Source organism: the organism of the source record quoted next, unplaced genomic scaffold (genome assembly GCF_019419815.1).
Source record: "Pyrus x bretschneideri cultivar Hongxiangsu unplaced genomic scaffold, Pyrus_bretschneideri_v1 Contig70, whole genome shotgun sequence".
Taxonomy (NCBI): domain Eukaryota; kingdom Viridiplantae; phylum Streptophyta; class Magnoliopsida; order Rosales; family Rosaceae; genus Pyrus; species Pyrus x bretschneideri.
The window spans coordinates 938321-953644 of NW_025999810.1; the positions used below are offsets into that span (position 1 = coordinate 938321).

Here is a 15324-nt window from a genome sequence, read left to right on the forward strand (position 1 = left end):
AAAATGCTTTCATTTGTAAATCCTCCATACATAGTGAAATAGAAAAACAAACACCATCTTAATGGCTGTAACCGAATTGGTAAACCACTTAAATTTTGTATTTATGAATTTACGTTTCAAGATCATTAATTGCCATGCAAATAAAAAATAAATAAAAAAAAAACGGGTGGAAGAAAGGAAACAGGGAGTGTTGTGGAAGGAATTGATTTCAAATAAAAGTGAAGCTAAAGTGAAATGGGTTTAATAAAAGAATAGTTAAAATTAACTTATCATTTAAAATAAAAAGGAGAATAATGATTTAAATTTTTAATATAAGAAAATGGTTATTATCATTTAAAGGATGACGGCAAAGGAAGCAAATGGAAATGGAAATGGTAATAGTAATATTTCTCAATTATATTGTTGGATATTATTGATATTTTATTTACTGATAGTATGATATATTTTGGTTATTAACTATTTTGATTAGGGTTGTAGATTGTATAATGTTGCATTGTATATACATAAGCATTCATGCAAAGGCAAAGCAAGAAAAAAATGTTGAATTGTGTAAAGTGTTTGAGTTGTGAGGATATTCAAAGGCTATAGAATGCTTTGAATATAAAATAATGAACCTTTTTATGTCAGGCATCGAGGGAAGCTGTTTATGTCAAGCGTCAGGGAAGGGCTTGGGTATATAAATGAGTGTCAGGGGAGTGTCTATATAATAAAGTGAAAGTTGATAATTAAATTATAAAAATTGCACTTAAGGGATGAACGTGTTAACTCATATTCTTAGGTATTCATAGCCAAGTGGTATAAGCATGGTATGGGACGTGTAAGCTTGGGTGGCTTAGATATGTGTCACCGGGATTAGAAGAGAGTGAGTACATTCATCCATCTCATTTTACATATATTTTATGCATTTGAAAATATTGTAACATTCTAACCATTATTTAGTTGGTACTTTTTGTTGTGAATTAATGTATGCACTAATGTTATTCCACTGCTTATTCAATAAACTTTATGTAGTAAACTCAAGCGGTTATTATGTAAAAGTTACTAACTAGTGTTATCCGATGTATTATGTTTCTGCTACAAATTATTATTTTACTGTAATTTTTCCTCATCGTGTCTTGGTTATAGAATTTATTTCTACAGCTAAAATATGACTTATACCCTAACTCGTGAATAGTCCTTATTCATCAGTCATAGTGTGACAATTTTTTTCTTTAGTCACTTAAAGGAAAGGGACAGGCAATCTCGAACCGAAAAGTCCAGAGGGCCAGAGGGTCAAAAATAGCTCAAAAACCGTCTCCAATCGAGGGCCAGGCTAAAGGGCTTGTGGGCTCCACTAGACAAAAAAGGTCCAAAGGGCTAACCGATTGGCCCAAATGAGCCAGCCAGCCAGCCCGCTGTGACACACCCCGACCGAGATCAGGGCGTGCTGGCCGTCACGTGGAAGTGACGTAGCCATGTGCACAGTGCGGAAGTTAATAAAGTAGTAATATAAAAGTACGAATAAATAAAAACTAGCATGCATAAGGTAGAAGTAGTAAGTGCTAGCGTAAGTGAGACGCTAAGTTCAGAGCAGAAAACCCTAAGCAGTCCAAACTAAAATAGCATTACAACAGTGCACCCGAAGGTGAACATACGCTGGTGATCGTCTGTCAGAAATGCCGGAAAAGCCCTCTGGGAAACCACCAAATCAACTGAACAGCTAGAACCTGGAGGGGCGCAAAACAAAAGCGTGAGTGGGCAAAAACAAAGCTTTTCAAAAACCATTTCAAAATAAGTTCTAACCCCTCACCGTAAAACCTGTATACTTCCCAGAAAATAAACATATGCACGTATATATATAGATATGCCAATCATGCTCCATAATATGCCATGTCGGAACCTCAGAATAGAATGCAAGTGCTCAGGTATAAATCATATCAATAACATATAATTTGGCAGCCGGAGTCACCTAACGTGACCTGTACGGCTGTATCTAGAGCTCAGATCTCAATCACAATAATTAAACCTGCCCACGAGTCGGAACCACCTAAAGTGGTCTGTACGACAGGCCTGGGTGTAATACATATAAACGCTCTAGTGCTACGATCACGTGAAGGCTGTGCGAATAATCGCGAGTCACCTACGAGTCGGAACCAACTAAAGTGGTCTGTACGACAAGACTGTGCACCTAACTTGGATCCAAGCTGAGCGTATGGTGCGGGAGGTGAACAACACGTGAAGGACTGTGCCCTACTCTGGGCGGGAGCACTAACACCGGGGGTGCAGGTTATGAGCTCTCTAAGCATCTCGAATCACTACTGAATATAAACGTAAATAACATTTACCTGGCACTTACATGTGCGTCCACAGCACCAACATACATACGAACATATATATATATATATATATATATATATATATATATATATATAAATGCTACTAATCATGCATAATGACGATAATATAATGCATGGCATATAACTAATAAACATTTAAATCAATTTCTGGGAAAATATAAGTATATAGGTATATACGGAAAACCAAAAGCCCACTCACTGGTATGTGGAAGGGTCGTAGCCCCCCTGCCTCGAGTGACCACGCTCGTCCTCGGGATACGTCTCACCTATATGCGAAAATACTATAAAAACATTAATTTTAAAGCACATAACCTTCCTTTCGTAATAACTTCTCATACATTGCTCAAAATGGACAATTGAATATACCAACGTGCTCTACACAACCTCAGGATCACACCCAAATTTTTAGAAAAATTTTCCACTGCCGCACGCGCCCCCACGCGCCGGCCAAGGCACGGCCACAAGCGCCAGCCACGCGCAGGCACGTGCCTGGCACGCTGACGGCATCAACTGACGCCGTTAGGAATATTCCGTCAGTTTTGACAGATTCCGTTAACGGCGTCAGGAATATTCAGTCAGAATTGACGGAATCTTCCGTCTCCTTCTCCGGCAAGACTCTGGTGCCGTCGCCGGCACCGGAAAATCGCGAAACCTGCAAACTTCGATTTCTCTCTCGTTTCTCAACCAATTTTTGTGATTTTTGCACCAAAATGACGCCTAAGACTAGGGGAACACAACCAACCAACTTTTAAGGGACAAAAACTACGAGATCTTACCTATCACCAAACTCCAATTCCGGCCAACTTCGAAAATGGAGATTCCGAAGTCCAAATTCACCAAACGAACCACTCCGAGACTCCTTGGGACCTTACCAAGCTACCTACGAGCTCCATTTTCCTTAAAACGTGAGTATTTACGTTTGCATGAATAGTATCCAAAACGGACCTCGTCGAATCGACATGAAAACGGTGATAATCTTACCTGAAAATGGTACAGCTGCACTCCCACGAGCCTCACGAGCTCGAAAGTGTACTTGGTTCCTTCGATCTGTGAAGCTTTGAGTGAGTTGTGTGTGTGTCCGTACGTGTTCGAAGAGAAAAGGAAGGAATGGGAGCACGGGAGAGAGATAGGGAAAGAGACGGGGGAGCTGGGAGAGTGACAGTGTGAGTGTGTGGCCCAACACATGCCAACACCACCCAAAACAACCAATAATGTAACGAAAACAAGCTAGGGGTAAAAGTGTCTTTTCACACGTACGTTTTCGATAATTTTAGGACGGGATGTCACACACTGGCTAGTCCAATTTCAATTTTGTTTTTGTTCTTTTCCATTTGCCCAGCCCACTTTAGAGTTTAGGGCTTAGATGTGCCAACCCGTCCCTAATTCTACGATTTTATAAATTTTAAAAGAATGAATTTATGCCCAATGCCCTAGAGGTGACGGTTTTGACTTTCTTTGACCAACATCTAGAGAAACATTTGACTTATTCACTTAGCGCATTTGTGTAGTACTCGTCGGTACAAATACATAGGAGAAAGCTGTTTGCGAGTCCAGATTATATCGATATTGTTACGGACGTTTGAAGTTGTAAAACTATATATTGTGGGAATTATTTAATTTCCACATGTGGGTTAAAGGTTAAATTAGTTAAGATAAAAGGGACCAATCAAATTTTTAGAGGGAGGAAAAGGAGAACCAATCAGGAAGAGAGGAGGACAGAAAAAAAATAATAAATAAATAAAGAAACCTTGCCGTCAGGCAATGCAACCGCACACCCAATAGCTTTGTTTAGGGCATTGAACAATGTGAGGGACATTGGTGTAAAATGTGAGATTTAACCTTATGTGTTGGTGGTTAAATGTTGGTTATAAATCAATGTGTGAAGAATCAAGAAATTAAAGTAAGGAAACGTAAGTAATGATAGTTAATTAAACTAGTGTTTAGTTGGACTTATCACCGATGATTATCCCCGAAAATAAATAGTTCGGGAGTAGAGCGTTACAGCTTATGCATTTTATGCCATATTATATATATGTATATAATTGAAAATGCTATGACATGGTTGGGTATTAGATTGCATCATGGTATATCCATATGTATATTACCTGCACACAATTATTGTGAATGCTTTGAAGTGCAAAGGTAAACGCAGGACACCCATGTTAGTTCAGGTGAGTTTATGGTATTAGTGGAAGTGATGGAGTTATGGCATGACTACATTTATGTGTTAAGCAACTCCGACATTGTCGTAAAGGTTGCCCATGAGTTGTACATGTTATATTGGGATGCATTGAGAGCTCATAAACCTGCACCTTGGTGTTAGTGCTCCCATCACTGGCCAGGGCACAGTCCTTTACGTGATGTTCACCTCTCGCACCTTACACTCACCTTGGACTCAAGGTAGGTGCATAGGTCTGTCGTACAGATCACTATAGGTGTTCCGACTTGTAGGCGACTCGCGATTATTCGCACAGTCTTCAGGTGATCGTAGCACTTAAGCGTACTTATTTACACCCTAGTCCTGTCGTATAGACCACGAGAAGTGGTTCCGACTCGTGTGCAGGCATGCTTGATGAGTTATAGATTAAGTCGTACAGGTCACTATAGGTGACTCCCAACATATATGCTAACCTTGATTGATGAGATATGGATACGTCGTACATGTCACTATAGGTGACTCCCAACTTATATGCTAGCCTTGATTGATGAGATATGGATAAGTCATACAGGTCACTATAAGTGACTCTAACTTATGTGCTAGCATTGATTGATGAGATATGGATAAGTCGTACAGGTCATGTGAGGTAACTCCGGCTAGCATGTTAATGAGCTATTCGTTCAGTCGTACAGACCACAATAGGTGGATCTGGCTGACATACCATTTCATATTGATTTATTTCACCTGGTTACTTATTCTTGTTGAGATATTTGACACGGCATAACTGTGAGACTGTTATTTTGATTAAACTTTAGAGTTATAGTCACGCCTGTTATTTTATGGGAAATTATACAAGTATTACGACGAGGGGCTACTGCCTTTGGTAATTGAAATTGGTTTGAAAAGTTTTGTTTCACTCACTCACATTTTCTATTTTTGCACCCCTCCAGGTTCTAGCAGCAGAGTTCCGTATCGACGAGGATTCGTGACACTTTTCAGTACAAATGTCTTCTTATGATGGTATAATCATTATCTTACCTTATTGTACTATACCTATGCTCTGTATCACGTGTGAAATAGGTCCAGATCCGCTCACCTCGCACTCATGTACTTAGGCAAATTAGATTTTAATTTATTCACATTTTTATATTATTCACGTTCGTGGCACTTTTCAGTACACTTTATGGCTTCGTCACATTTTTTTTAATTTCTAATTTTTTCCTACATCATTTCTTACATATTTTTCACCATTCCATAGTATCTTACCTCCTTTCATTTCAATTCTTTATATTCCATACTACAACCTTTTGACCCTCGGTTGGAGATGGTTTTTTGTGACAGGGCTAAAACAAGCCCTATGGTCCTTTGTTGGATATGGTAAGAAATATGGTCCTTGTACTGTTCATTAAAATATTAATTTCATGAAGGGCCAGATGGCTAAAATGAGCCATCTGGCCAGTCTTCGGTTGGAGATAGCCTTATAACTCTAGCCAAACTCATCCCTATGTCACTCATCTCCTTTTCACATATATCATTGGTGTGGAGAAATTAGAGGTTTCCTTTTTGAGAACTTTTGAGATTCTATTCCATCATCCAAATTTAAGGGAGTCAAGTAGCAAAAGGTAGCAAAGGAATGGAGGTACTCTTCTAGGTGAATAGCCTTTGCTTACGCAAAGAGGTTTCTACTAAGGAATAACAAATTCATCTCTTTTCTTGTAGAGTTGAGTCTTGATTTACCACTATTAAGCTTTGAATTTCATAGTTAAAGATTTGTTATTTGAGTGCATATGAACCAGCTTTCGTCTTTTAATTATTAAATGCTTTATGTATGTTGCTCAAACGATATTAGATAAACAAATTTTTTCCTTCAAGAATCAAAGGTCATCTTTCTGGCGACGCAAGGAGACCTAAAGATGGATATAGTTGAAGGAAGAAGTTTCAAGAAGAAAGAGTTTGCTGGAATACTTGAATTGGTCTCCAAGTTCGCTCCAAGGTTATCCGTATTACTCACCATCTCTTTTTCCTGTGAAACTGTTTTGGTCACATCAGCCAACTAGGCCCATGAGGTTGAAGAAGGTTTTGTTTTATTAAGCTTTCGTCGTTGCAAATTTTATATTGAAATCCAAACTTAAGTCTTAATTTGACTAAAATATATATATATATATATAATTAATTAAAATTTAAAATAACATACTGTACAATAAACGAACATTATTAATTGATCTTCCAGAGTTGGGAAGGATCCTTATTCGTTTTTGAAAAGCATAAAGTATGTACACCGGTGCACACCCGTACTGTAGAATTTTATTAGATTTTAACTTTTTGGTGCATGGAGAAGGAAAAAGTTGTAGTTTATTTTTTGCCGAAAGAAATTAATTTCCGCTTAATGTTTGGGAAAGGATGTATATATGGCAAACCAAATCTAACCTGACCATCTTCTACCATTTGGCATGAATGTAATGATATCAATATACTTACTTTGCCTCCCCCACTATAAAAGCGTGATCTCACCTTTATGAAAGGAGTGTGTTATTTACACATTTCTTTTTATTTCTTACATCTTTTGTTAATTTCTGTCATTTAATTTTCTTTAATTCATCTAATCTGACAATCAAAAATTAAAAAATGTGTTGGAAGTAAAAAAGGTGTGTGAATCACGCCCTTTACGTGTCAGATTTTAGCATGAAGACAAAGAAAGCGTTACTTGGCCATGATTTTCTTGGGGAAAATATGACTTGATTTTATTTTATATTTCTTGTTTTGCGTCCTCGAGCTTGTCATTGTTGTTAGAGGTGTGATATTCACATTCATCATTATTTTTCACTCATATTTTTAATTTTTGATTATCGATCATATGAATTGAAGAAGATTAAAAAACAGAAATTAATAAAAACTCTGTGGATAGCATACCCCTTATTGTTATTACACTTTAAAAGATTAAAAGTTTCAAAATAAAACACTTTTGAGTTTAATTGATTACCTTTTTGTAGAAAATTAGTTGAGTTTTTTCTTCTCTATAGTTTGGGTTCTCTAGCTTGTACTGATATCAAAGACTTTTGATTGACACAATTATTAATGGCTGACGAATCACCTTTGAACGTAATATGAAAGATTTCAGATTCGATGTTTTGAATTGATGAGTTAGATAAGGTAAAATTCCTATAGCCTCTTCGATCCGAAAAAAGTGGATAACTGTAACTTGCCATCAATTGTTCCTTTTTTTAAGAAAAAAAATAAAAAAAATAACATTTGGACGAGTAATATGAGTAAACATGACATTATAGGAAAGTGTTCGATCATATATGAATTATAATAGTTCAAGGGAACTTGGCTAAATAAAAATACACGAGAATCAGTAGTAGACCAAAAATTCAAGGAAAAATCAACAATATAATGTTTTGCCTATCATGCTCTCTTCACTTAATAATATAGTAAATTGTGATTTAACATTTATCTTTAAGAAGACTAATGCTAAAAACACCCCAAAACTTATGTGTAAATGTAATATTTTGGCATATCTTTTAGTCTCAAATCTTTCGTAGTGTGTTTCAAAGTAATTTGTGATTTTAAAATGACAGAAAGCACTTTTTAGAATTAATCCTAATGAGTGGCCTCCTTTCCAGATGATAACAATCACTAGTTAGGGTCAATACTATAAATGTCTTTACAAAATTACAAGAAGTGATTTTCATACTCTCATTTTCTCCATTACGGTTTTTTTTTATAAAAATAAGAGAATAACAAATAAGTTTTTCAATAGGAGATTTTTTATTAAACTCAACACCAAACAATATTCTCCGGTAGTTGGGTGCCAATGTATCACAAACAAATAAAAGGTACGGCAAATACTGAAAGAAAGATACTCCGACCAACAAACTTGTACAATACATACCTAACTTCATCTTAGCTTGGTGTTCTTCATTGGATAGAAGCTCCTTCCTCGTTTCCGGGCTCGAAAATCATCCATCCTTTGTCACCAAATTAAGACGAGCAATTTTTTATCATCGGATAGGCAGTTCCTAGGATAGTAAACTGTTCCGTTGTGTCCGACCACTGAACCTCCAAAATTAGGATCCAGTGGGCGGAATCACCCTTAATATAACGGGTGCGTACAATAAATTTGTTTAAATTCAAGAGATGTTCCGTAGTTCTAGTACTTGTTTAAATTCACTCACTAAGCTAAGAGGTGCGCCCTGTTGTCCGGATCACTTGTGCCACCATCACCATGAGCAACTTGCTTTTTCTTTTCGAGCAGTTTATTGGCTTTTCTCCACTTGTGGAACTTACCGAACAAGACCTCCATATCTTCAAGGGTTCTGCCTTGTGTTTCCGGGAGCATAGTAAAAAAGAAGATCCAACCAACAATGCCGATGGCCGCATAAAGAAAGAAGGTACCACCCATTGTGATGGCCTTATACAACGTAATGAAGGTCATTGAGAGGATGCCACTCATCAACCTATTCACGGCCACTCCCATACCACACCCTTGAGCCCGCAGCCTCAACGGGAAGATCTCAGAGCTGTAGACCCAGGCAATAGGCCCAATCCCAATTGAGAAGAACCCGACATAGGCTAATACGCAGCACAAGCACAAAACAACTGCCCACGTCATTCTAACCCCTTCGTGTTGATCAACAATGGTAAGGCTTGTACCAAGACACACCAGGGAGCCTACCATACCAGCCATACTCGTTAACAGTAGTGGACGCCGTCCAACCCGATCAAGGAAAAAAGTAGCGACTAAGGTGAAGACAGTTTTGGAAAGTCCAACTCCCACGGTGCAGAGTAGCAATTGGTCTGAGTTGGTGATCCCAGCCTTTTCAAAGACTCTTGGACTGTACAAAACAAGGGCGTCTATACCTGAGGCTTGCTGAAAGAAGTGGAAACCGAGGGCTGCAATTACAATATGACGAACGGTTGGTGTCGGACGAACAAACAATTCCTTCCACACGCCTTCACCGTGGCTGTGACCAGAGACCTGAACGATATCATCATTGCACTCCTCGGGGATTCCAGCAGCTTCTTTGATGTCGGCTAGTCTGAGCATGGACTCTTCTTTGGAGTCTGAGGTTCTGTCCAGGACTTGCTTGGCTTCGCCAAGTCGACCCTGCATGACGAGCCACCGAGGCGACTCAGGCATTGCCAAGACACCGACGGCAAGACCAACAGAGGGAATTGCGCCAACACCGAGCATGAGCCTCCACCCCAAGTCAAGAGGGCAAAAGGAGAAGGCATAGTTGGATAAATACCCCAATACTATGCCAATATTGACAAACACCTATTATAATTCAAACAAATAAAATTAATTGATATATACTTTTCACAAATTTAACAAAAACATAATTTCAAGAGTACCAAGGACCAAATACCAAAAACTTTTAATTTTTTACTATTTATCTACTCTTACAGGGAAACGAATACGAGAAGAGAGACAAACAGATGGTGGTATACATATCGTTAGTTTTAACTCAGTGCACGAGGCTGAAAGAGAAGTAATTTTAACACTACATCAAAGAAATAATTAGGAATGTGAATTCGCACAAACACCACATTCACTATTAGGGGCCATTTTCCACCCAATAAATTTTTATTGACAATTTGCCACCCAAATTCTACTTCATTGCTAATATACCACTCCATCTTTTTTTATTAACTCAAGGGCCACTTTGTCATTTCCGTACAACTAAAAGACCCCAAACACTTAGCACTGTGACTAATATTCTTTTTCACTTGTAGATAAGAGGTCATAGGTTTGATTCTCCCTAAAGACGGATTTGAACCATATTATTGCTAACTTCTTGTAATACTTAACCAATTTTCCACCCCATTATTTGTTCGAAACAAAACAAAAAAGAGTCTAAATTGTTTTTTAAAGAAGTAAAATAATTATTGTAATAAGAAAAGTAGGTCGGAAATTAGCAGAAATGGGGCGGCAAAATACACGTGCCTAACGGTCAAGGTCGTGTTTGACTGTTTGTCCAAACCTATCAAGAAGAAAAGACCCGTGGACCTTACCAACCACCAAAATTAAAATAAATAAATAAATAATCTAAACAATTAATCTATTTTTTTATTTCCTTTCTCATAATACCCTTAAGTTCTAAATCTATTTACCCATCTCAGCAAAATTAAATCCCCTGGTTGATTTTTCTTGCATTCGTGTAATAACAGGTTCTCAGGGATTGATCAAACAATACAAACACAATCAATGGCTATAGAAAAAGAAAATTACAAATCAATCCCAATTAAAGATGGAGAAACGAAAACTGACATGCTATTGCAGCCCTATTTTCTTCATTGGTTTTTTTTTATATTTAGTTTATACAAGCTATAGTCTAAATAATGCAGACTCGGTGACATACAACCTTCTTTTTTAAATCAAACACATTTGAACACAACCACTGATGTGGTAATGTTAGAGACTCCGAAATTCTAAACTTTAAACCATTTTAACACAATCACTTGTGTGATAATGCTAAAGACCAAAATTTTAAACAATATTTGCAAACTAAATAATTTGTCATCAATAAAAAAAACAAACTTTAATTACAGCATAAAGAACGATCAAGTATCAACAGTCACATTATTCGGCTTGCAAATTTTGTTTAAAAAGTTTGGTCTCTCTAATAGTTTCCTTCTTTTTATTTATGCCTCTCATGACTCGTCTTCGAATCAGATGAATGATGGATTTACCATTTAATATTACAGTCTAATAGTATTCTTCTTCACTTGTGATTTTAGGTTCGATTTTCATCAAAAACGAATTTAAACCACCTTGTATGATTTAGCCCAATCTATTTCCAGTAATAATATCATTCCTTAAAATAAAAAAATATAAAAAATGAATGACAGACTCGATGACGCTTTAGCCCAAATAACCTTTTCTAATAGTCAATATCATTGTCTAAAAAATAAAAACATGTGTACATATGTTCATCTAGGATTCAACACCAAACACTAAACACAAAGCGTTTACGTTAAGAAAGGGAAAATTATTCTAACCACTCCAAAGGGCATAATTGGAAGGTTTAGTCAAATATTAAATGGGGCAGCCTAGCTAACCTCTGGGAAAGACGTGAGGAAGCCGCGAGACGACGCCGGAGCGACCTCGGCGCTGTAGACGGGAGCAATCGTGAGGGCGTAGCCGACTCCGATGCCGGCGACAAAGCGGCCGCACATGAGGAAGGTGTAGTTGGTGGAGAGCCCCATGAGAATCGCTCCGACGAAGAAAATCGCTCCGGAGATGACTATGGTGTAGCGGCGGCCGACCCAGTCGGAAGTTTTTCCGGCCATGGCGGACCCAATGAGGGAGTAGATTTCCAGAATACCCAACAGGATCTCGATTTGTGTGTCCGTGACCTTGAGGTCCTTTTCGATGTAGAGTGAAGCTCCGCTCATCACTCCAATATCTGTTAAAATACCAATCAAAATTTATCAAAGTCAATCGAGTTTAACAAATAAAAAACAGAAACTTGTAAGTTGATTAGGCCGATCGAAGTTTGATAAGCAGATTTAGTTACCATAACCCATCAGGATTGAAGTCATGGAGGCCAGAATAGCACAAGCGAGCGCATACTTGTTCCTCTTGGGCCTCTTTGGCGGATCAACTTTGATCGGAGGTGCGGGGAGGGCATTATCTTCGGCCCTCCGGTCGGCGACCGGAGGATTGTCTAGCAAAGGCTCTCTAATCTTGGCGGCTTGGGGGTAATCACAATTTCTACAGTGAGAAGGCGAGGGAGGGAGAGGAGAGGAGAGAGGGATTTTAGTTGGATAAGAGAAAGAGGTAGGAGATAAAGTAGTGGATGCGCGGTGTTTGGTTGTGGGATTAGGGACGCAACGGGATTAAATAGACCCAACAAAAGCAAACATCGGTTTCTTTAAGGGGATTTTTGCTCACCAACCTCGTGGTTACTCGTGATTTATTTATCATTGTTAAATGCGTATACATTTCAAGATTGTATACTAAATAGACATAAAATTTAAAGTTTATATTTTTGAAAAGGATTATTAGTATTTCAAAAATCTCATTCTACACTCCTCATAAATGTCTTTCTCTTTTCTGATATAAAAAATCTAAAATGTAGAATAAAATTTTTTACGTGCTAATAACAATTTTTATATTTTTTTAATATTAATAAATAAGATAACGTATATTATCACCATTCTAGAATAGCAAGAAAAATGCACCCTACTTCATGATAGAGTGGGACCATTCTACTTGATACGATAGGTCCCATTTGTTATTTCCAAAAACGTGTGGAATTGAGGTAAAGATCGTGTGGAACAAAACTTGGGGTGAAGAATCAGCAGCCCTTCTGCTGAGAGCTAATCACGGCTAGACAACTTGAATAAATGTCGTGCTGGGACAAGTTCTGTTGATTAAATCCTAAAAATAATACTTAGGTATTAGCTAGTGAATATTGCCACTTAATATTATAATTTAATAATTTTTTTTTATTACTTGTAATTGAGATGTTTTATATTCGGTTTTGGCTAAAAACGAACTTAAACCACATTTGCAAACTCATTATGAGTGTTAACATACTTTTTTTATTTTCTTAATATAAATAATATCATTTATTTAAGTAAAAAAAATTAGTAAATATTTTATATACTCACTTTTGATTTGATCCGATAAAAATATTATATTTTTCTGTTTTAAAGTTTAAGAAAAATTAAATAACATATTTATTATTTTTAAAGAATAAAGCATGTATACTATCATTGAAAATAAAAAAATAAATATTAACTATTGAGTACTGAAGTATTATTATATGTAATGCAGGCGGCACACAAAATGAAACGGGAGGGGATCAAACTCTGAGAGCCGAAAGTTTGTTTTGTGTGGGCTGTGGACTGCCACGTCAACGTCACCTGAATATTTTCTTGGAAGTTGCTGTAAGAGAAAAGAAATTCGGATCTTTTTATTTTCTTTGGGTCAAGTAGTAAACCAAGTAACTTTCTTCCGTACGAAAAGAAAAAACTATTAATTTGTTTATTCTTGAAATTTGTGGTTCATCCGTCAACGGCAATTATGGTATTTTATATAGGTAAAGAATTGTTATTAGTACTTTAAAAATTTTATTTTACATTTTTTAAAAATATAATTTTTTTTAATTATAAAAAATCTAGAATGTCAAATGAGATTTTTGAAGTGGTATATAGGTAAATTAGTCAAACATAATAAAAATTTTACCATTAAGCCATACATAAATGACATTTTTATTTTGAACTTAACTGATGATATATTTTTATTAATTAGGCAAAGGTGAAGGAAGAAGAAGACGCCTCACCGGCTGTACTCTGCCTCACCGGCCGTCCTCCCCACGTCTTTCTCTGCTGCGGCGTCTTCTTTGCCCATAGGATCTGGGCAATGCCTTGCTCTGCAATCGGCGGTGCTGGCGGTAATGGACGAGTCCACGTTCTTGGCCTCCCTCATGCCGAAGAAAGAAATTGACGTCGATCGATTCATCGGTGCGCATCCCAACTACGACGGTCGCGGCGTCCTCATCACTATCTTCGATAACTTAATCACTTCAATCGCTTAATTTCTGTTTGGGAGAAAAGAAAATGAAGAAAGAAAATTGTAGGAAGGGGAATTGCTCCAATTCTAAACGTATATGTTCTGTTTGATTCCTCTAATATGAAAGAAATGTGTGATTATAGCTGTGATTAAGCGTGATTAAGAAAATTAGGTTATCGAGTATCGGATTGATTTTCTGACCTGAGGAAATTAAGCTGTTGAACTGAAACTTTGAATCCGATTCTGGGGTGGATCCAGCTGCTTCTGGATTACAAGTTACATCTGATGGAAAGCCGAAAGTCATAGATGTTCTTGATTAGTACCTATAATTAAACTAATTTATTTGAGCATTGAATTGGTATTACTAGAACCCCTTGATTTAATCTGATAACTTCTGTTTTTATCAGCACCGGGAATGACAACGGTTGATACTTCCAAGGCAGTCAAGGTCGATAACAACGGTTGTATTCGTGGAGCTTCAGGTTTTTGATCTATTTGTGTGTATGCATGTATGTACTTCTCTTTTTATTATCGTTTAGAATAGAAACAGACACTGTAATGAAATGTCTTAATCCACTAAATTGGAAACAGACATTATGTTGTAGTGTCTGAATCCATAAACTTATTTGAATCTTAATGCACAATCACATAACAGGAAGCAGACACTGCAACAAAGTGTGTGAATCCATAGAACCGAAAACAAACACTGCGTTGCAGTTTCTAAAATTTCTAAATCCACAAACCTATTTGAATCTCAATGCACAATCACAGAACAGAAACAGACACTACAACGAAGTGTCTGAATCCACAAACCTATTTGAATCCGAATGCACAATCACAGAACAGAAAATAAACACTGGATTTCAGTGTCCGAAAAATAAAGATTGAAGGTGGTGGGAGGCGGGAGAGGTTGAAGTAATGGAGGTTGAAGGTGGTGGGAGGTGAGGGAGGTTGAAGTCTGAAGATGGTGGGATGTGCGATTTACAATGAAGGAGATGAAAATGTTCGGTGTTTTAAATGGTAATGGCATCATTTGTAATTTTAATTTGATTGAGGTGTTTTAATATATCTTAAAGTCTCGTTAACCTATTTATAATTTCAGTAAATTTGATTGACCTATTGTTAATATCATAACTTTTGATTGATTTTATACAAATCATCCATTATATATATCACTAATCACTTAAAATGACCTCATTAGCCTTCTCCAATAACAATTTTTCAAAGAGGATTATAAATTCATTAAAATTGGTATAGGATTTTGACGACACTCGTGGCATTAGTTCTACAGACAAATTTTGTGTGAA

General features: G+C 37.0%; 1 protein-coding gene across 1 annotated transcript; it reads right to left on the bottom strand.

Moving 5' to 3' along the window:
- Positions 1 to 8239: 8239 nt before the first annotated feature.
- LOC103936913 (polyol transporter 5) lies at positions 8240 to 12289 on the bottom strand. Its single transcript, XM_009346798.3, has 3 exons — positions 12015 to 12289; positions 11557 to 11903; positions 8240 to 9772 (listed from the first exon to the last, which is right to left on the bottom strand). The coding sequence occupies exons 1-3, from the start codon at positions 12037 to 12039 to the stop codon at positions 8669 to 8671; spliced, it is 1476 nt and encodes a 491-aa protein (XP_009345073.1). The 5' UTR covers positions 12040 to 12289; the 3' UTR covers positions 8240 to 8668.
- Positions 12290 to 15324: the final 3035 nt, after the last annotated feature.